Below are 21,051 nucleotides of genomic sequence, written 5' to 3'. Positions count from 1 at the left end.
CATCTATCTATCTATCTAGATGGCTAAAGCAACCCAATGAAGCAGAAGTTGGTCAATGTCCTGCCTCCCCCCTTACTCCACACATACACATAAGCTCATATTAAAAATCCCCTTCGTCATCTCCTACCCTTATCACATTCACTTCCAATCAATGTTTTAACAGTTAGAGAAAACATTCTCTTTCATTATATGTCACTCTTATTCTCCCTTTGTTTTTTATCTCTTAGCCTCTGTTCCTTTGCCCTTGGTTTGTGTGTGTCATAATCAAGTAAGAGGAGGTAGACAAAGAACAACAAACAGTAATGGACCCCAAAATGTTTGGATAATGACCTTTTAACTTTGGATACAGTAACATCTGAAACTTTTGAGTATTTGTATTTTTTATCTTTAAAAACATGTTTTTGAATGTCTTCAAAACATGGATGACTAGGATATCATTTAAACATAAGGAGATTAACTTTGGAAATGGACAAATTTGGGTTTAAAGTAGCCATATGACAATTATATAGTCAGATAAAAACAAGTGTTTGTGAGGATATGAAAAAAACAAGAATCATCCTGCACTGCTGTGGATATGTCAGATAGTATGGTCATTCCAGAAACAATCAGGCATTGCATTTTAACACATGAATGGACACTTTTCCTTTGTTTTATTGTAGCATACATTTTGTCAGAGAATATGGGTCAAACTTCATCAGAAAACAAAATAATCATAAGAAAGACAGGCCTAGCACAGTAAACAACACAGACTACAGAACACCCCCAATTCAGGATAATCAAGTAGAAGGGTGGGTGCTCATTATTTTCTAACTGGGTGAGAGTATGGAAAAGACAGAGTTAACAACGTACTCTAATAAACTGTGTACTAATGTGTGTATATGTGTGTATACACACATGTAATAGTACATATACGTACATACATCTACACAAACACACGCACATTTTAAGATAAATGTTCTAAACACAAACTGTGATTTAATGAATCAGCCTTGCCCAGAACATTGTTAAACAGAATATTACTGAACTTCAATTCACCTATTACAAGATCTAATCAAACAATGAAATTAAATAAGGAAATTAGGTACCCTGTTCAAATCTGATTATAAAAGCCATGTTCCTGCATTATAAAGATAAATAAAAATGATCTGGAATTGTTTCAATTCATTTGTGTGTGTGTGTGTGTGTATGTTCATATACTCAGTGGATATTAACTGAATACTCTACACAAACTACAGAGTTGTCTTGGTCGGAAGCAATTTATTACAAAGGCGTGTAGACTCTAGAACTAAGGGGGCTACATTGTTAAACCCCACCTCCTTCTAGAGCAAGTTATTCCATCTCTCTGTGGTTTGGCTGTACAGGTGAGAATCTACACAAAGGGAATGAAAATACCACCTACTTTGTATGGCTGTTATTAAATGAGTTAAGTACTTGGAATGGGACTGGTATCCAAAAGGTACAGTATATGTTTTTATTAGATTAAAAAAATAGAAGAAAGCCTACCTTTGGAAAAAAGCAAAAAACACCAACAACAACCTCACAAGTATTTGCTTATGGGTATGTTTCTGTAAGAACTTGCATTCTTGACCCATAAAGAATTCATTTTAAACTTCCAATAATTTTTCCCATGAAGTGAGCCAAATGGTAAACATGGGACTTCTGAGTACTTTTAAATAAATAAACCTCTCATTAGCTCTATTCTGAGGACCAGGGAGAGGGGAAAGTCTCTTCATTTGTAACAGGCACTGGAAAGTGTTGTTTCCCCCTTTACCCACAATAATGTAGAAAGGTGAGGGCTATGAAAACAATCCTCCACTTTTCCTCAGTGCCCACCCATCTTCTTTTCTCAGTGCCACCTTACTCCTCCCCTCCACTGTTTAGCAGGTCCCTGCCCGCTTCCCATCTCTTTCTTTTAAAATCCCTTTCTTTGTCCTTGCATTTTTCCATTACCCTTATTCTATCTTGTAGTTGTCCACCCCTTTTTACATTATCTGCCTTCTAGTTTTCTCACTTTTGCCATACTTCCCTTTGGACTGCTCTCTTCTCTCTCTCTCTCTCTCTCTCTCTCTCTCTCTCTCTCTCTCTCTCTCTCACACACACACACACACACACACACACACACACACACACATATACACACACATACACACACACACACAGCTTGCTCTGACTCCCTGTTTTCTCACCCTCTGCTCTCATCACCTACCTCTTCTTTGTTGGCACTCTATAAACACTTCGTTTTTTAACTTTAAGATTTGAAATACAGCCTATTCTTTTTTACTTACTACATGTTGGTCTAACTCTGACTAATACCACTTTTAGGGAAAATGTGATTTTTTCACTTCAAATGGAGGCAAGAAAATGAAAGAGCATGAATGAACTGAATAATACCCATTTAAAAAATTGAATGTCTACCATGTTCCAGGTCCTTTATATACATTGTCTCATTCTCACAATAACTTCGAAAGAAGCTATTATTTATTCCTGTTTTATAGTTGAAGAACATAGCTGAACAATTAGGTGACCTGCCTAAGGCCATACAGAGTTAGAATTTTATCCATCTTATCAGTTGCCTCATATGCCCTCTCTCCCCTATGTCACCCTGCTTCCTAAGTGAATTGAACTTCCATGCTATATATATCATGTTTCTGATAAAATTAACAATTGAAGATAACACTGTCAATAGAGATTGTAAGAACATTATCCTCATGCACTTCCCTCCTCCAAACGCCCCATCATCCACCCCCTTTAAATATAGCTAGGGAGGTAATGTCAGGAAGTGGGTAGAAAGGAAAGTGGTGAGAACACCAAAAGAAAACTCTTGCCTCCCTTCTCTCCTTGTTGATTTAGTCTGTGATTAGGCGAGCTCATTAGGAATCATAGACTCAGATACTTTTAGAGTTCAAACTGTTCTTGGAGACCATCCAAAATAACTCCTTCATTTTAGAAATGAGGAAGCTGCAACTCAGATCAATAAAACTTGCCCAGGACATAGATTTATGTGCTGCCCAACCTGGGTAGGTTGAACTAATATGCATAAGATGTTTATTGACCAGCAAAATGTAACTAACCCATCTGCAAGCCCTGAAGGTCCCAGCATCTCAGAGTGAGAGTCATTCCAGGCTGGAAGGGTGTTCACCAAGATAACTCTGAGCTGCTGGAGCCATAACCTGACCTGTTCAGGGGCTCTGGAGGAATCTCAGAGGTCCTAAGACACCTCAGAATTGAGAATGAGTGTGTTTTAAATGGATGCATAAAAAACAAACCCACAAGATATATGGCACCCACTTGTAACAGGCCCATTGAAGTATTCCGATGCAGTACAGCCTCAAAGGGTACCAAGTAGCAAAATAAGGCACTGTTTGTTTTCTTATAATTTGCAAAAAAATGTACAGACAGACATATATGTATGATCAGTGATGCAATGATAAGCATGAGTGTTCATTCGCAGAACTACGCCTATCACTCTGGCTTTCATGCTAAGTAGATTACAAATATCATGGAATTAGTGTAGAGCATTAAGATAAACTAAGAGTGTTAGGGGAAATGGAAGGAAAAAGAACACAGATATGCTATTTTACTATCTCAGTATCGGTATTAAAGTCTTCTCTGACGTGGTGTAACAATATTTGGCTCCTGGGAAGTTGTTTTTTTTGTTGTTTTTTTTTAACTAATGCTGCATTTATCAGGACTTCAGTTTCTTCCCAGCTGACTAGATGCATGCTACTAGGAAGGAGCTAATGTATACTGAAACCAATTTTTATGCTTAGAAAATCCTTGAGTTGTTGAAAGGCACACCTGTGTTGTTTGGCAAGTGAGTTAAATCCCAAGTAAAGAATTTCTGCAAATCTCCTGCTCAGTTGACTAAACTGGTTTCACTCCTATTGAACAACCGCTGGGGTGGGGGTATCCTCAATTTTTCTTTAATAAGCATAATAACTCCAAAGAAATAACTTCCTGTGCTAATCCCAGTGGCTTAGGTCTCAAAGGAAGGCTCAGCATTTACTTTAGGATGTTAAATGTATTCATGTCAAATTTATTAATTTAGAGATATATTAGTTTTCATATAGGAAAAAATCTACAGGTGTTTTTATAAAGACCAAATTATTGTTAATTAAGGTGTTACTTTGTATAATTTGGAGAAGTAACTTTCTAGCTGCATTCACTTTTATATTGAAGTTAAGAATAGTTTGTTATGAATGGTTAAATAAAAAATTAATTGAACTGAATCCTAAAGAAAATAAAGAAGCATTTATCCGATGAAATGTACTCTGTAAATCAGTTTGCAGATTAACTGCAAAGGTTATTTGGAACTCTATAATCTTAAAGTGAAATGGGCCGTTTAGCCATTACTTCTTTTAAAAATCTTTATTTGGTCCATTCATTTCCTGGACATTCTCACGTTAAATTATGTGGTAGTCTGTACTATCTTTAGGTTTCTTCTGACTAAACTGGTTTTGAAAAGCTCAAGATATAAGACATTGTAAATTAAATGGCTGATTCATTACATAATATTCTTTAGGTATTAGAGAAAGTTAATGTTTTTTGTCATTTGGTTAGGCACTTGTTGGGTCTAAAGTATAACTCTTTAAAATAAATATGCAGTACATGCCAGGGAAGAAAAAGTGTTTAGGGTTGTCCAGCCTCATAGAATGAACAAAGAATAAAGGTAGAAAATTAATCAAGTCCACAGGCATGACGACCCTAGTCTGTTTGAACTGGCAAAGGAACTAATCGTGCTGCCACCCAGGTCTTAAATTGATGGGTCGCTGGTGATATTTTCAACTCCTTTAAAGTTAAAACGGTGTATTACAATCTCTACAGCAAAAGAATATTTCTGTTTTTAAAGTATTCAACTAAGAGATTAATATTCCTTCTCTCTATAAAACACACCATCTGTTTTACTAAGTTATACGTGTATCTCAAACAGTCAGAGCCGTGGTTCCCAACTTGGCTATAAACCAGAAACCTTGGGAAGATCACTACTAGAGCCACTGGTGGAGACTCTGGCTTAAAGGATTTGATCTGTGGGGAGGTCGGGGGAGGGATGTGAACTCAAGTTAGAATTCGGGGTCTGTTTCTTCTGGAAGCTATGTTGCAATGGTGAGCTGGGTTTGTGGATTTTTTAAGTACAACAGATAGAGCTACATTATCTGTTAAATAACTTTTGGGAACTTATCTAAAACACCAAACCACTCTTCATAGTTCCTTCTTTTAACAAATAATGTGCTTTTGGTACTAAACAATGAAATTTATGGAACTCTTGTGTCTTCAAGGTCACAATCTTATACTTTTTTGTGTGCCAAAAATAAGCCAGCCTTTTATCTTATAAAAACAAAAAGAATCAACGATTTTAGTGAGTAACTATCATGAGGAAGACACAAGCAAACAAAAAGACTGTCACACAAGGCCAGGAAGTAAAGTATAAAACCAAAATTTGTAAAATTTTTAATTTTAGAAACTCTACAGGGAATGTCTTTGGTTCGTGACTTTTTGTGTTTTCTGCATAATAAAACAGATCCGGAAAAAAGGTAGCTTGTTTAGAAAGGAATACGGCATAGACATAATTGCGGAAATATGCTGGAGGGCAAGAAACCAGATGATAAAAGCACTTTAAAAAGGCAAATCATACAAAAGAGTAGAGGATACTTTGTAGTCAGTACTCAAAGGTGGCTGCTTTGAATAGCAGGGAAGATGAGAAGAGTGAGGTTAGCAAGGTGCTTCCCAAACTGTAAGTCTGACCCTCTGGTGAACCTAACAGGAGACACTAAGGCAAGCTGGGACCAAGAGCAGTACAGTGGTGTGGCCAGTTCTCTGAAAACCATCTGCATCCTATTCCCACTTATTCAAGGCAAGCACACACGCACCTCCCGGCGGCTGCTGCACAGCCAGAGTTGGATTTGCCCTGTGTTGTCTCCATGGAGATTACGGCATTTAGGTGGAAATTTAGGAGAGATAGGTTTGGGTTCAATAGGAAAAAAAAACTTTCTAAAAGGCTGTCAAAACCAAAGCAAACCACACGCTTTGCCACACACTGAACCCATGACTCCGAAGGTTAGAGCATGAACTAAGTATAATCTCTAGAAAAGGTAATTGTGTTCAGTGTGAGCTTGTCCTAGCGTCCTCAGTGGTCCTTTCAAGGCTGTTTTGATGGTTCTGTGGTCCAACCTCCTCTCTTCTCCATTAGCATCTAATCACCTCAAATTTCATTCTGTATCCATTTGGTTAAAAAAAAAAAAAAGTGACAAAAGGGAATTGAGAAATTCTTCACAAAGAGCCAAAGTGTTCCTGCACAAAGATTGTGAAACAGAGGGCTAGCGGCTAGCTTTATTATAGTGGACTTATTTATAGGTTTTAGACCTTTGGTTACTTTTGGCAAGAAGTGAATCCAGAGAGCTCATACCAAGAGCTTTAAATAGATAAATAATAACCCCATAGTAAAGCCAGTGTCTTTGTTCTCTCATTTATGCCCAGATTCGTGACTCCGGGAGCCGAAAGTACACCCTGATCTTTATGCATACCTTGAGACAGCAATGAAGGAATAAATTAAACTTTTCAATTAGGCATGAAAGGTGGAGGTGGAAAAAACAAGATATAGAGCAGTTACCATTGTGACAGAACCATCAATTCATAGAATAGCCTCAGACCTGGGAGCTGGAGGGGTCCCCTAAGGAAAATGTCTTACATACATGTCCTGTGTGTAGTGAGTGCATTAGAATCAACAGGCCAGCATTGTGGCTGGAGCACTGAAGCTCGGGACTGAGGCAATCTTGAATTTAGGTCTGTGCCAAGCACCTCTTTACAATGGCTTTCCATATACACTACAGGGCCAAAAAGAACCGAAGAATTTTAGAGCAAGGCTGATTTCGAGCCCAGATCTGCCATAATAATCCCTTCCTGACAAGCAGAACAGGGTCACCCAACAAGTGTGACACGAAAACCTTTCGCGGCTGCGTTACCAGGCCCAGGGCTTGCAGGACACACAAAAGGCTTTTTCTGCTCTTTTACAAGGTACTCTGGAAGCCAAGCTGTTTGCCATGGGAAGGTCTGGGAAGCGGTGGGGGAAGGTGGGACGCAACGGGTTGTCCACATCCGGCTGCCAGTCTGTGCAACAGGAGAGCCATTCTCCGCGGTCCCTTGGCCCCCGAGGTGCGGGGGCGGCGGGAGGAAGGGGGCGCAGACCTGCGTTACTCCCCACCCGGGGCGCCAAGCACCTGGCGGGAGACATGCTAGGCAGCCATCGGAAAAGCGCGGGGAGTGCGCTCTGCCTTCGAAGGCGCGTCCTCAGATCGCTGCGCGCCCCCGAGCAGCGGGACTCCGCGGGGCCCGGCGGGGCAGGGCGGGTCTCCGCGGGGCGGGGCGGGGCGGGTGTCCGCGGGGCGGGGCGGGTCTCCTCGAGGCGAGGCGGGGCGGGCTGGGGGGTGGGGGGCGGAGCCCGGGTTCCTGCGCTCGGGGTCCAGCGCCAAGTGGGAGCGGAGCGCGAGCGAGCGCGGCTGCAGCGGGCGGCATGGCGAGCACCGCCTTGGAGATCATCGCGTTCACCGTGTCTATCTCGGGCTGGTTGCTGGTGTCTTCCACGGTGCCCACCGACTACTGGAAGGTATCCACCAACGACGGCACGGTCATCACCACCGCCACCTTTTGGGCCAACCTGTGGAAGACATGCGTTACCGACTCCACAGGGGTCTCCAACTGCAAGGACTTCCCCTCCATGCTGGCGCTGGACGGTCTGCATCGCGGGCCCCTGCCCCCGACCCTCCCTCTTGTCAGGCCAGCGGACAGGGCGCCCGCTCGGCTTCGCGACCCCCGCTGGGACCTGGGGTGGGGGCGGGCAGACTCCTCTGAGATCGGTCCCTCTTTTCCCCTGGGGCCCCAGGGAGCTGGGGCGAGTCCCCCGTTCCGTCGTTTTCCGCCTCTGGACGTGGGTCCTGCATGGGAGCCTATGGGAGCCCGGGAGCCCGGGTTAGGGGTGGGGGTTGGGAGGGGGACACGCAGACAGGCCTAAATGGGGCGGGTGACTTTCGGGGGTCGCGGGTGGAGGGGAGCAGTTTTGCTGTCCTGAGAGTAAAGGACACGGTTGTGGGACCCCCGTCTCTTGCGGACGGGACGGCTAGGACACGGAGTCACGCAGAGGGGGCTTGTCTTCTGCGTAGCTCCCCAGAGGAGCTGGATTCTAAGGGTGTCACGGACTCGTCCAAGCGAAATGGGCTTGCCTTGAACTCCCTTAGCCGGTTCGTGAATTCTTTTAAAAGTGGGCAGGAGAAAAGGAATCATATTATAGGAGGCGTCCCCCGCAAAAAATTCTTCTACAGGCGTGCCAGCCTGGGCTTTAACGCTTCCTCCAAATGTTAGGAAAATAAATAGCCCTTGAGCCGCAGGGGGTAGAGTCCTGGCCGCTCAGCTCAGAATCTCGTGCGTGCGGGGGACTGACAGGTTCTGGGAGACTGACAGGTTCTGAGCCGGTGCCTCTCCGGGCCTCCCTCGTGGTGTTCTTCTGTAAATTGTTTTCTACATTGTTTTTTGTTAATTAGGCTTTATATCGCATTGCATTGTAGCAACAGGTAGATCGATGTTCGGGTAGAAAACTGGCTCTGTATTAGTTTCAAGAGAACCGTCGGTATGAACGTGGTCAGATCCGTGCTCACTCTCTAGGCCAGTGGTTCTCAACCTTGGCTGCACATTAGAATCACCTGGGGATCTTTTTAAAATCCTGATTTCTGGGCCTCATCATTTTAAAAAATTCCCCAGGTGATTCTGATGTGCAGCCAAGGTTGAGAACCACTGCTCTAGGCTCTGCCTCCAGGATTTGACAGTGCAGGACTGAATGGATCCCCGCCGAAACTTAAGGAGAGTCACTTACATTATTTCTAGATTTGAGGTGTTTCTCTTTTTCTTTTATTACTGCCCTGCAAGTTTTTATTTGCATAGCTGAGTAAATAAAAGACAAGATTTAATTCCCCTAAGATGGTGCTTGCCACGGAAAGCAAATGTTTGTTGCTCAACGGTGGTATTTGATGGAACCTGCCTATAAGGGCCGACGTGTCTAGTTGTAGAGTGGTGACACCCTGCTGTGTCAAATTAGTAGCTGGCACACTGTGGGTCCCCTAGAATTGCCCTTGAATTTCCTGTGCTCTGCAGAGCACACATCCAGGTAGATGCTTTGAACAGACAGCCTCTTGTTTCTTTGTTTCTGTGGCTTACATCCAGGAATACAGGCTTAACATTTATGGTTTTAAGCGCATTCTTCTGTTGTAACTGTATTGTTGTTACCTGAGATAGAGTGCCAGATAGGTATGGCTCCTTCTGTAGGACAGTTGGGGGACAAGAGAGAAGAGAGACAAACAAGAGCTCGCTGGATATTATTACGTGCAGAATAATACGTCTGAGGTGAAAGTGGGCATGGTATCAAGATTTGGAGGCAGAAGGAAGGAGGGATAGCCCTCAGTTATTAAGCTCTAGAATGGAGCAAATGGAAGAGGAGTGACATTTATATACAACCCAGTTTGCAAAATAGCCTTCCATGTGTCTAGAAAAGAACTTTTAAAAACATAACACCACACTACGCACTATTCTGCAGCATTCTAAAATTAATAACTTATCTTTCCCAGTCCGTACATATAGAAGTAATGATTGCGTAGTATTCATTCATCTGGACAAACTGGTTTATATAACCATTTGCCCGTTGTAGGACATTGGACCCTTTCCAGCCTTTCATTCTTGTTAGCGCTTCACTGAAAATTGTTATATTTGCCTCTTTGTCTGTATGTGTGTTGTTATAGACTACATATTGAGAAATTGTATTGTCAGGGCAGTGGAATATTCATTTTAATATTCAATTTATACTGCCAAATTACATTCTACCAACAGTGTGTGAGACTACCTATTTCTCTACATTTCCACCACTAAGTTTTTCATCCAATATTATAGGTGACATTATCATATTATCACTTAACTTGGCATTTCCCTCATCTGATTAGCACTGATTTTGAACATCTTATCATATATTGATCTCCCCCTCCCCCGCCTCTTTTGTGAATTGTTTGTTCATGTCTTATACCTGTGGTTGTGTAGTTTCCTCTTGGTTTAAATGATTTGTTTTCTTAAATTTGGATGTCAATCTTTGATTTGTCATAAATGTTGCACTCTCAGCCTATTGCTTGTCTTTTAAACTTATGAGGACTTTGAAATGTGTGCTATAATCAGATTAATCAGACTTCCTGCTGGCTCTGCCTTTTGTGGCTTAGGGAGGCATTGCCTACTCCAAAGCAACAGATTTACTTTTCTGTATCTCCCAGAATAACACATGGGGATTCAGTGACACTGCGACAGTTTCATAGAGAAAGGAGTCGATTCCCCCATTTACCAGTAGAACTTTTCAAAGTAGCCCCCTTAATTGTCTCCACCAAGTGGCTATTTTCATTCTTGCTAGTTTGAAATGGAAAATAAGGTACACATCATTTGGAAAACTTAACTTTTCTCCTTAATCCTCACCTGAGGATATGTGTTTATTTTAAATTGATTTGAGAGAGAGAGGAAGGGAGAGAGAGAGAAAAAAAATAAAACATCAATGTGGGAGAGAACATCAATCTCTGGCGTGTGTTCCCAGGCCAGCCGTATCTGTTGGGTGCTGGTCCGGAGGCAGGTCCTGCTGACAGCATGCTGCACGTGGACTTCCTAACATTGCCTTTGCAGTGACGGGAGAAAGTTACGTTACCATGCGCTATGGGGGCCACAGGCCTGACCAGACACGAGGTCTGGATTGAGAAAAAAAGCCAAGAAAGGAGAGAGAAAGCTCATGGTTCTCTCATCTAGTCTTAGATCAGCGGTTCTCAACCTGTGGGTTGCGACCCCTTTGGGGGTTGAACGACCCTTTCACAGGGGTCACCTAAGACCATCGGAAAACACATATATAATTACATATTGTTTTTGTGATTAATCACTACGCTTTAATTATGTTCAATTGGTAACAATGAAATTGGGGGTCACCACAACATGAGGAACTGTATTAAAGGGTCGCGGCATTAGGAAGGTTGAGAACCACTGTCTTTGATGGAGGAGCAAACCTCTTGGAAGCAGATGATGGAGTCATTATTCTGAATTTCCTATGTGAGGTCAAAGCTCTGATTCATCATCATCGGGTGGTATCATATCACCCCCGTTTTCTCTGTAAGGAAAACGAAGCTGAGGAAAAGCTAAATGTCTCGAGTTAGTGTTATGCCATGTTAATAGCCCAACCCCAATTTCTGCTTAGAATCAATATTAATTTTATGGAAAGGAAGCTTCCATGAGTTTCTTACCTGCTCACCAGACACTTTGTTCATTTTATTCATTCTGTGAAGTAAAAGCTCTTGTCCTATTTTACAGATGAGAAAACAGAGGCTGAGAGATTAGCTAACATAATCAAGGCCACACAGTGGGTAAATAGGAGAACAAAGCTAAAATTCAAAGTTCATGCCTTCTCCCCATACCTATCTTTCAAAGTATTTGCAAAAAATGCACAAAGCTACTAGCATAAGAAAAGCTCATTTTTTTTTTCTTCTCACTAGGAAATTGTCTCCACCAAGTGGCTATTTTCATTTTTGCTAGTTTGCAATGGAAAATAAGGTACACATCATTTGGAAAACACTTAACTTTTTTTCTTAATCCTCACCTGAGGATATGCATTTATTTTAAATTGACTTGAGAGAGAGAGAAAGAGGAAGGGAGGAGAGGAGAGAGAGAGAGAGAGAAAGAGAAAAGCATCAGTCAGTTGAGAGAGAGAGAGAAAGAGAGATCAGTCGGTTACCTACAGTACTCCTCCTGGCTGGGAATTGAACCTGCAGCTTTTTGGTGTACAGGCCAATGCTCCAACCAACTGAGCCACCTGGCCAGGGTGAAACATAACTTTTAAGGGACACCTTGAAGGTTTCCTTTAACAGAATTCATTAAGGCCACTACATTTTACTAATTAAACATTTCACAGTTGACTAAGCTAGTGATTTCTGTTTATTGCTAACCCATGTTCCTTTCAAAACACCACTTGAACTTTAGCTGAGAATAATTTTCAGCCAGGTTGTTTTTTTAGTATATGCCATCTATTTTTGTTAGTGGGAATGTTTGCCATTTCGTACAAGAGAATTAACTATAAATTATACTTCAGAGAACTTCTAAGTAAATATGTTCATGCTTCAGCACCTTAATGTGTTAATTAGCTATTAACGGTGTCAGTAAATTAGACCTGTCAAAAATAATGGCCTCCTTGACTAGTTTTTACCACCACTTCTCTTGATGGTTTTACTTATAAGTTTTGCCCCGAGGAACTGTTTGAAAGCAAGGTTGTAGAGGTCTGCCTTGCAAAAGATAAACTCTGAGTTGGTTGGCAGTCACCTCAGGCCTGAGTCTGTGGGTGTTTTAAGGACTGGTAGCCCCTAATTCACAAAGCTCAGACTTACCAACAACTGGATTGCATTTACAGCTGGCAGGGGAGCTATCCCTAGGAACCCCAATCCCTGCTCTTTGCTCCCCGTTTTATAAAATCTAGCCAATGATTGTGCTGGTGAAGTGCCTTTTTGGTGCATGCGACAAATTAGCAATTTATTTATTGGTACTGTTTTCCATCCAGAGAGAGGTGCCTTGCCCTCAAATCAGGGTTTTGAGTGGCACCGAGGAAGGACCTGACCGCATCAGAACCTTGCTTTCCCATCTCTACTCCCACACATGTGCCAAGGGCTGAGATGGGAGAACTGAGTGAGGAACTCAGAACAAAAGGGTATGCGTAGTGGTTAAATAAAGTTTAAAGGCTGCTATTATTTTCCCAGTCCTATTGAGAACTGAATTCATCAGCATGGGATTCTAACCACTGTTTACCATCTGGGAAAACGTATTTTGTGGTCTAAAGGGTCGGACTGTAGGACTTAACCTTTTGCCAGGCTCCTGCATTTTCTATTCATAAAGCCTGTAAGGTTATTAAAGTAAATGCACATAAAGGTTCATGGTAAAGTTTTGTAGGATAGTTCTTTTTTTACACATATATTATTGAGGTTACATCATACACACGCTGTTTTGTCCGTTGAGTGATTTCAGTCAAGAGTCAGCTAAAACACCTCAAAACCATAGATTAAAATAAAGCTATGAAGAACCCACACACTGTCCCAGTAGCTCTGGGGATAAGTGATGAGGCAGTTGTGGTTCTGGGAGACTCTCCTTAACCTTGCAAGGAACTAACAGGTTTCTTCTCTCTATCTGGGCTTCTACCTGCTCCCTGGGTTCTGGTAGAGGGACTTGAGGATTGAAGTTTAAAATAGAGCTGGGTCAGTATTAGGCAGCACTCCCCCAGAGAGCCCTGCAGCGTGACCATTGCTACCAAAACTAAATGTTCCTGCTGCTGTTTTTGATGGTCTCACCATCAGCGAAATGATTTTGTTTGGGAGTAGTTCATGCTACAAAATAGAAGATGATTGTCATTGCCGTCTGAATTTATGGGGGCCTAAATTTGTTCAATTAAATAGAACATCTTCTGTGAACTCTTTAAAATAGATCGTAGGAATAGGATTAAAACTTAAAATTTTATTCTTTCCCAAAGAAACATGGAGACTGAAGGCTACCTGCCAGCATTATTTTCTGAGTTTATAATTATCATAGTCTTAGAAATATTATTCATTATATCTTTTGTCTGAGGACACACAATAAGTAACTTTCAGTCTCTTGGCATTAACAAGGTTTTACAGATTGACAAATTTAATTCCAAATGTAAACCTGAAGTACATGTATGTTCATTTGCTTAACAAATATATACTTACACCTCGTATGGGCCATCACTGTTTCAGATTGAAATATGGCATTTTTTCAGGCTGAAATGAAAATGTCCATATGTGGACAAAGTTATTAGTTTAAATCCTGTTAATTTAACATTTCTTAATGTCTGGATGAAAGCCAGGCTGAAGTTTATCATAACCATGGCTGTGCAAATAAAAATATGTGACTAAGAAAATACATGTTGTAGGAAGAATGATCCAACAAACCAACAGAACAAGCTTTTAGGGTTGCTTTGAAAGCATCCACTTATATGTAATCAGTTAATTTAATAATTATAAGCTATTCTTGCTGTCAATAGCCAATGCTTTTTTAAACCACATTTTATCATATGTGCCCTGGAAATAATACAAAGCCATTAAAATAATTCTTAATTTAGACTCCTTATGGCTCATGATTATATTTTAGTTGCTCTCATTTATAAGCTTTCACTAATATTGGAAGATTTCACCCTTTGGGAGGTCTTGCTGCCCAATGATAAATTTTATAATGTCTGAACCATTAAAACATCTGTTTAAAAGTTCCAGTGTACAAAGGAGTAAGAGGCTCGAGACAGTGGCAGGTGATGTTTTGCACAGTGAAAGGCAGCGTCACCTGGATTGTATAGCCATATCGGTATGGAATCCATTCCTGCCTCTTACTAACCTATCTCTGGCGTATCATAGACACTTTGCTTGCCTCGGTTTCCTCACATGTGAATAACAGCACTCAGCAAGCTAATCTGAAGATTGCGCATACACTGAACTTAAAAGTGTGTGACATACAACAGGCACTCCATGAGGCTAACTTGTTTTCCTTTCTTGCTTGTCTTACCCCGTGTTTTACCAATTACGGTTATTTATTTACTTTTGGTTTTTTGGGAAACAGAACAATTGTTCGGGAGGACAATGTAGAACGCGGGTTTCTCCCTGGACAGCCACCTGTTTTATGTTAACATGTAAATGACCTACTCTAATTGCAGGTTATATCCAGGCATGTAGAGGACTTATGATTGCCGCTGTCAGCCTGGGCTTTTTTGGTTCCATAATTGCCCTGTTTGGAATGAAGTGTACCAAAGTCGGAGGCTCAGAGAAAGCCAAAGCTAAAATTGCTTGTTTGGCTGGGGTTGTATTCATACTGTCAGGTAAATAGTAACTTTCTCCCAAACAAGGTACTTTCACCGTGTTAATGAAATAGCACTCACTAACCACGGTCCTTTCCCTCTGATGCATTTTAGGGTTATGCTCAATGACCGGTTGTTCCTTGTATGCAAACAAAATCACAACGGAATTCTTTGATCCTCTCTTTATTGATCAAAAGTAAGTACTCACCTCAGTCTGTATGTTTCTAGTTCACAGGAAATGTACATAAAATCATATTCTAAATTAAGGTATGGAAATTTTCTCCATGGCTTATGAAAAGAAAGTGAGATATAAGGGGTAAATGGTATTTGATGACATCATTCAAGAGTAAACATTTTAGGTGCTACGTTGGCAAATGATGCATTTAATTACTACATGAGTGTTACATGTTGTCTTGTTTCTAAATAGCTTAAGGTGTCGGATTTAGAAATCTAAACTTCATCCACCAGATATAAAATTGAAGCTAAATGGAGGGAAAGTGGAATAGAAGTGTAAGATTGGGGGGAAAGAATGATGAAGTGTGAGAACAGAAAATTGAAAGCTTGCCTCAGTTTTGTTCATCCAGAACAGTATTTGCCAGATGCTATGCTCTAGGCCAATTTACATCTGAAACATTGAGATTAAAACAAAGGAAATTGTGCTTCTGAAGATTAGAAACATTCTAATATTTAAATGAAATATTATTTTTCATTTTAAATTAGCCTTTTAAATTGCTCTGTGAACTATGGCCTTAACATGCTCCACCTAATAAACCTTTATATGTAAAAAATCATTGTATGTGATGCAAGCATTTTTTTTAAATGCTCTGGGAGTGGCACAGACACTCAGATGTGACTGGTCTCAGTTGCAGGTGAATGCTTTGGCATTTACAGATCAGTTTGCTTGTTGTTGTTTTAACTATGGGCTGTTGCTTTTTATAGTTTCCTTGGGCTTATTTCTTTGCATTGGGAAAACCCCATGGGCACCAAATTAGAAATAATAACATATCAGATGTTTTGTCTTTCATGAGAGTATACCCACATACTCTGTGGAGAGCCATGTGGGTATGCTGTCCACCAGGCTGGTGATTCTCTTTCAGTCTTTAGATAAAATGTTATAGAAATTAAAAAAAAAATCACTAAAATGGCTGGTCAGGTCTACATTACTTTTTTCCAGTGGATTTAGAAATCTTCAGAAAAATCGATTTTCTGGTTCTCTACATTGTTTATGCATAAATAGTAAGTGCTTATATAATGAAATGCTTATATAATGAAATGCTTATATAATGACATGTAATGAAAATAACAGCTAACACATTGAGTCCCTTCCATGTAGCCGGCAGAGCACTGCAGAGATTCTTTATTTTATTCTTACAACAGCTTTATGAAGTAGGTTCTCTTGGTACTCCCTTTTTTAAAATTGAGGAAAGAGTTCAAGTAATGTATCCACTGGAACTTGGACCAAACTAGAAGGCTGATAGAACTATAGGTTTAAACTAAAGGTTTAAAAATAGTTTAAACCTTTCCTCAAACCAGGTGGCCAAACTGGAATGCTCGCTGTAAAATGCATGATTTATAATATTGGACTACTTTGTCATTTTTGTTACAGTATGCTACAGATATTTTTCATTAAGGGAGTTTCTCTTGTACATTTAAAATGGTTTTTATTCTGAAATTTTATTAAATGGGGAACAAAACAACTGTCTTAGTGTAATTTTTACTCTTCTGCCTATGTTAGAAAAATGTACTCAGTTATAAATTTTCGATAATGATATTTGCACAGATGTACATGACATCAAACATTGAGCATTGAGATGAAAACTGAGATGACTCCTGAAGATTGGAAACATTTTAATGATATTTAAATGAAATGCTATTTTTCATTTCAATGGTACATTTTTATTTCTGGGTTAGTATCATAAATATAGAGCAAAACTGTATTTCTCTTGGTTTATTGTATTAAGGACATTGCTGACTTTTCTGGACTATCTTTTCTACATCACTGTTTTAATTCCCTGACAATTATCAAGGATGTCAGAAACTTAAAAATAGTTTAAACCTTTCCTCAAAGGTCATGGCTAATTCATGTATGCACTGTAATGTACACGTATTCTTTGTGTGGTTTTAGTCTGTGCTTCTCTATGCTCAGTCACCTTTTTCAGTTTAGTACAATAGAATTTCTTATTCTCCTTTCAGATTTTAGTGAAACTCAGTTCACTAATTATGGACTCTGAAAGGTTTCCCTCTTTTCCACATTCTTGGTGCTACATTGAACTATCCTGTTCCCACTCAGCCTCCCAGCATTTCTCTTTCCATCTATGCCTACTCACGCCCTCTGTGTCTGCATTCTCATCTGCAAAATTAGGCTAATGCTAGTACCCCTCATGTAGAGTTGCTGTGAGAGTTAAGAGAGGTTGCTTATAGGGTGTCCCAAAAAATGTATTCTCACACTTTGAATAATTATAAAGGCAGTGTTTATTAACGTACATTTCATTTTCAAAATTGAGCTGTCAGCTGTTAAACTGTGTATGCATTTTTTGAGATGCCCTGTATATATGCTCAGAACTGATTAGAAATGAGCAAACCCCTGTATTAGCTATTACTGTATTGTATTGGCTATTATTATTAAGACTAGAGGCCCGGTGCATGACATTCATGCACTGGGGTGTGTGTGTGTGGGGTGTCCCTCAGCCCGGCCTGTGCTCTCTCACAGCCCGGGACCCCTTGGGGGATGTCCGACTGCCAGCTTAGGGGAGCAGGCCTATGCCAGCAGTTAGACATCCCCCGGGGGATCCTTAGCGCTGCCACAGAGGCAGGAGAGGCTCCCGCCACCGCTGCTGCACTCGCCAGCTGTGAGCCCAGCTTCTGACCACCAGGGGGACAGCTCCTGCATTGAGTATCTACCCCCTGATGGTCAGTGAGCATCAGTCGTTCCGCTGTTTAGTAGATTTGCATATTAGAGTTTTATTATATAGGATTGCTTTTTGAAATGCATGTTGTATTTAAGATGTGGCTTATCTTTATAGATGTCTTTATTAAACTCTTCTGTGGTGACTTAAAATATAACACCTACAATTTTCCAATTTACCTTAATGTAATTAAAAATCACAAGAGCTAGGGATTATGTAAAACAACACGACTTACAGATTGGTAGTATTTATAAGTCACAGGCCCTCCATACCAAGGCCTTATAGAAAATATAGACTTTTTTTTTAAATCGTGCTTATTGAAAACATATTAGCTCTTTGAGATAGGGACTATTTTTCTCACTCATCTTGCACAAAGAAAGGCCCTCTATAACTTACATAAAATCCCTCAGATCAAGGAGTTGTCAAGGCCTGAAAGTTGTAAATATGGTCAGATTCTAACCACCTACAATGGTAGACTAGAGACATAAAAATGACATGTGACATCTAAAGAAATTCACAGACTTCCTTTAAAAAACAACAACTCATTTCTGTGCAAACCAACAAGTTGCCTAACTTAACTTCATCTGTTTTTCCCTTGACCAACACCTCTCATACAGGAGATGAAAATTGAGAAGATCAATAAGCTGTAAATTGTCTCTCAACATAAAGTAAACGGATTTCATGTGTTAAAATGTAATCTTTAAAGCAAGCTTTTCATTTGGCTTATTGTAGGGAGACACACTTCCATAGCTGGCATTTGCTAGAATGTAGTGATCTGTGCCTCTGATTTAGTTTGTACGTGAACTTAGACTATGTCAGGGAATCAAGGTCAAAGGAAGCCTCTGAGAGGATGGAATAGAGGGCACACGCAACTCTCCTCTTCCCATCCTTAGCGCATATTACTCTTCCTAACGCCAGCTACCACCAATTAACATCCATCCTTTCAGGCCTAGAAGGCAGGTGCGTGTCCAGGTGCTTAGGAAGGATAGTGAGAGCTGCTCTGTGCATGTGCTAGTTTAACTTTCTAGTGAGCATATACTTGCTCTCCCATACCTAAACCCTAAAATGCGCTGGAAAATGGTTCAGGACTCAGAACCTAGTTTTGTTATTGGCTTGCTTCTGCTGCTATTGATTTTTATAAGATTTCTTTATTGAATGAACTGAATCTTCTTTGTAGATTTCCAGCACATACTTATTATATAAGGCCCGCCTTGGTTGCCTAAATTAGGAAAACACAGCTAAGGTCATCAAAAGGTTCCCACTACAATCCTACTATGTGCAAGGAACTCAGTAGGCACTTTGTTGAAAAAAAAAAAAAAGAGTGGCTTCTAGGATATAGTTGGACTAAAGATCATGGCAGTAACATTGCAAACATTATCACACTTATGTTCTATGGTTTTTTTATTTCCGAAACCCCTTCCCTTCCCACCACTTACCAGGAAGACTTTTCTTCCAGGCTGAAATCATTTGACAGGATTTCGATCTAAAGAGTTTCTTCTGATTCTGGTTGTGTTCTACCATTTCCCCATTCTCCTTTGGTTTTGCTTCCTTGCTTTCATTCAAGTTACGATTATGTTTTGTGATTCCTGGATGGGCTCCTGCACAGCCTTAAAAACTATTTCTCAGTTCTTCCCTTTGGGCTGTTTCAAACTAAATTTCTTCTTTTTATTATAACAAAACCTACATAATCCCTCAAACCGCCCCCACTGCCCCAATCTACTCTCCTGCAAGCCTATGGTAACAGACACCCCTTAGTGGTTCACCTTACTAGGGCATGAAAATTTAATTACATTATTTCCACCTTTGTGTTGTCGTCCAAACCACTAACTCCTGAATGTCTTGCTTTATTTTCTTAAATAAACTGTTCCAAGTAATATGTGATTGACATAAAGGAACTTGTTCTCAAAGCATGCAAAGTTAGAGCACTGAACCAGTTGTCCTAACTGAGCAAACAGGTGATCACAATCTTAGAGTTATTCTCCTTTAGTATATGAGATTTATCTTTTATGTTTTGGCTGTGATATCCTCATGTTTGGGTCTTATCTGCAGGGTTTCCTATTTTCAGAGTTTTTTAAACCATGGAGTTATTTATCTCTAGTACTCTTCATTCCTGGCAAATATTTAGTTTCTACTTTAGGATTTAAGCTTTTACGTAGATAAAATCTCTTCACCATTATGGCTAGTTAGTAGTTAGAAATAAACAGATACCTACTTCCCAGTAAATTCTCTCATTCTTGTTATCTGTCAAGTTAAGTGAACAATAGACAATTCAAGAAGTACATTTCTAGATTATATACATTTTCCCTGGTGAAGTTGAAATGAATATCGATCTTACTAGGTGACCTTGCCAAGACATTGAACTTCTTTCTTCTGTCCTTGTTATAATTTGATGAATTATGGAGGTTTGTTTATTCAGGCTTACTCCATTCATGAGATTATTTGGAGAATGGGTTAATATTAGTAAACATCTCATATACTCTTGGATAAGGGATTCCATAGAAATGCCACATGAACAAAACTATGCAACTGTTAAATATTAAGGTGTTGTTCTGTGACTGTGTTTAGTGGTAGCCAGGCCACTTCAGACCAATTGATTTGATGCTTTTGTTATGCCAGCATGACTTGGAAATCAAGTGTTAGGCATCTGTGTTTTGTTCTTGCTGACCAGTAATGAAGTCCCCATTCATGCCGGTATGCCACGCTTTCTGGTCTCTCAGCTTGTTACCACCCCCAGCCCTCCAGCCCTTCCCCCCCCCCCCCCACCCCACATCCTGGCTAATGCCTGCTTCTCCTGCAGGACTTGCATTCTGGGTGAGGGACCTCCTGGCTGCTGAGGTTGTACCTCGTGCTTCTATCATAATCCTCCTGGGAGATTAGCACTTGCTTAATGGTGCATCTCCCAAACCAGACCAGGAGCATCTCAAAGTAGAGGCCACGCCTTGCTGATTGTTGGAGTCTCTTGCAGCCAATCCATGCTCCATGACATTTACAGCAGGGATGGTCAAGCAGCAGTGCTGTGTGACTGTCTGTCTGTCTGCATCTCTCCTGGAGTAGAAAGACGTGAGCACGCTTGTGGCGATTTTGGTTAAGTGGGTGAGGAGAGGAGGCAGCATAATGTACTGTTTAAGAGTGAGGACCCGCATGTCCCACCACTTAGAAGAGCACCTGACACATAGCAGGCTCTCAAGAAATGTTAGTTGAATTAAAAACTTTTGTTTGAAGCCATGTTTAAAAATTATTGAGGTAGAAAAT

The 21,051-nt window shown here is 40.6% G+C and overlaps 1 protein-coding gene across 2 annotated transcripts in view; it reads left to right on the top strand.

Annotated features, from left to right (window-relative positions):
• The window catches only part of CLDN10 (claudin 10), a 130,867-nt gene that overhangs the window by 97,236 nt on the left and 12,580 nt on the right, over nt 1-21,051 (top strand). Inside the window, exons 1-3 of one of the 2 annotated variants that reach the window (XM_036301135.1) lie at nt 7,436-7,727; nt 14,753-14,914; nt 15,008-15,089. In XM_036301135.1, coding sequence (XP_036157028.1) covers nt 7,508-7,727; nt 14,753-14,914; nt 15,008-15,089 — 464 coding nt within the window. In that variant the 5' untranslated portion in view covers nt 7,436-7,507. Of the gene's footprint in view, nt 1-7,435; nt 7,728-14,752; nt 14,915-15,007; nt 15,090-21,051 lie in introns of those variants that run through there. The other variant, XM_036301136.1, reaches the window with a different exon arrangement.

This window comes from Myotis myotis, unplaced genomic scaffold (genome assembly GCF_014108235.1).
Source record: "Myotis myotis isolate mMyoMyo1 unplaced genomic scaffold, mMyoMyo1.p scaffold_m19_p_3, whole genome shotgun sequence".
Taxonomy (NCBI): domain Eukaryota; kingdom Metazoa; phylum Chordata; class Mammalia; order Chiroptera; family Vespertilionidae; genus Myotis; species Myotis myotis.
Note: the sequence above shows the minus strand (reverse complement) of the source record. Positions and strands in the feature narration are given on the sequence as shown.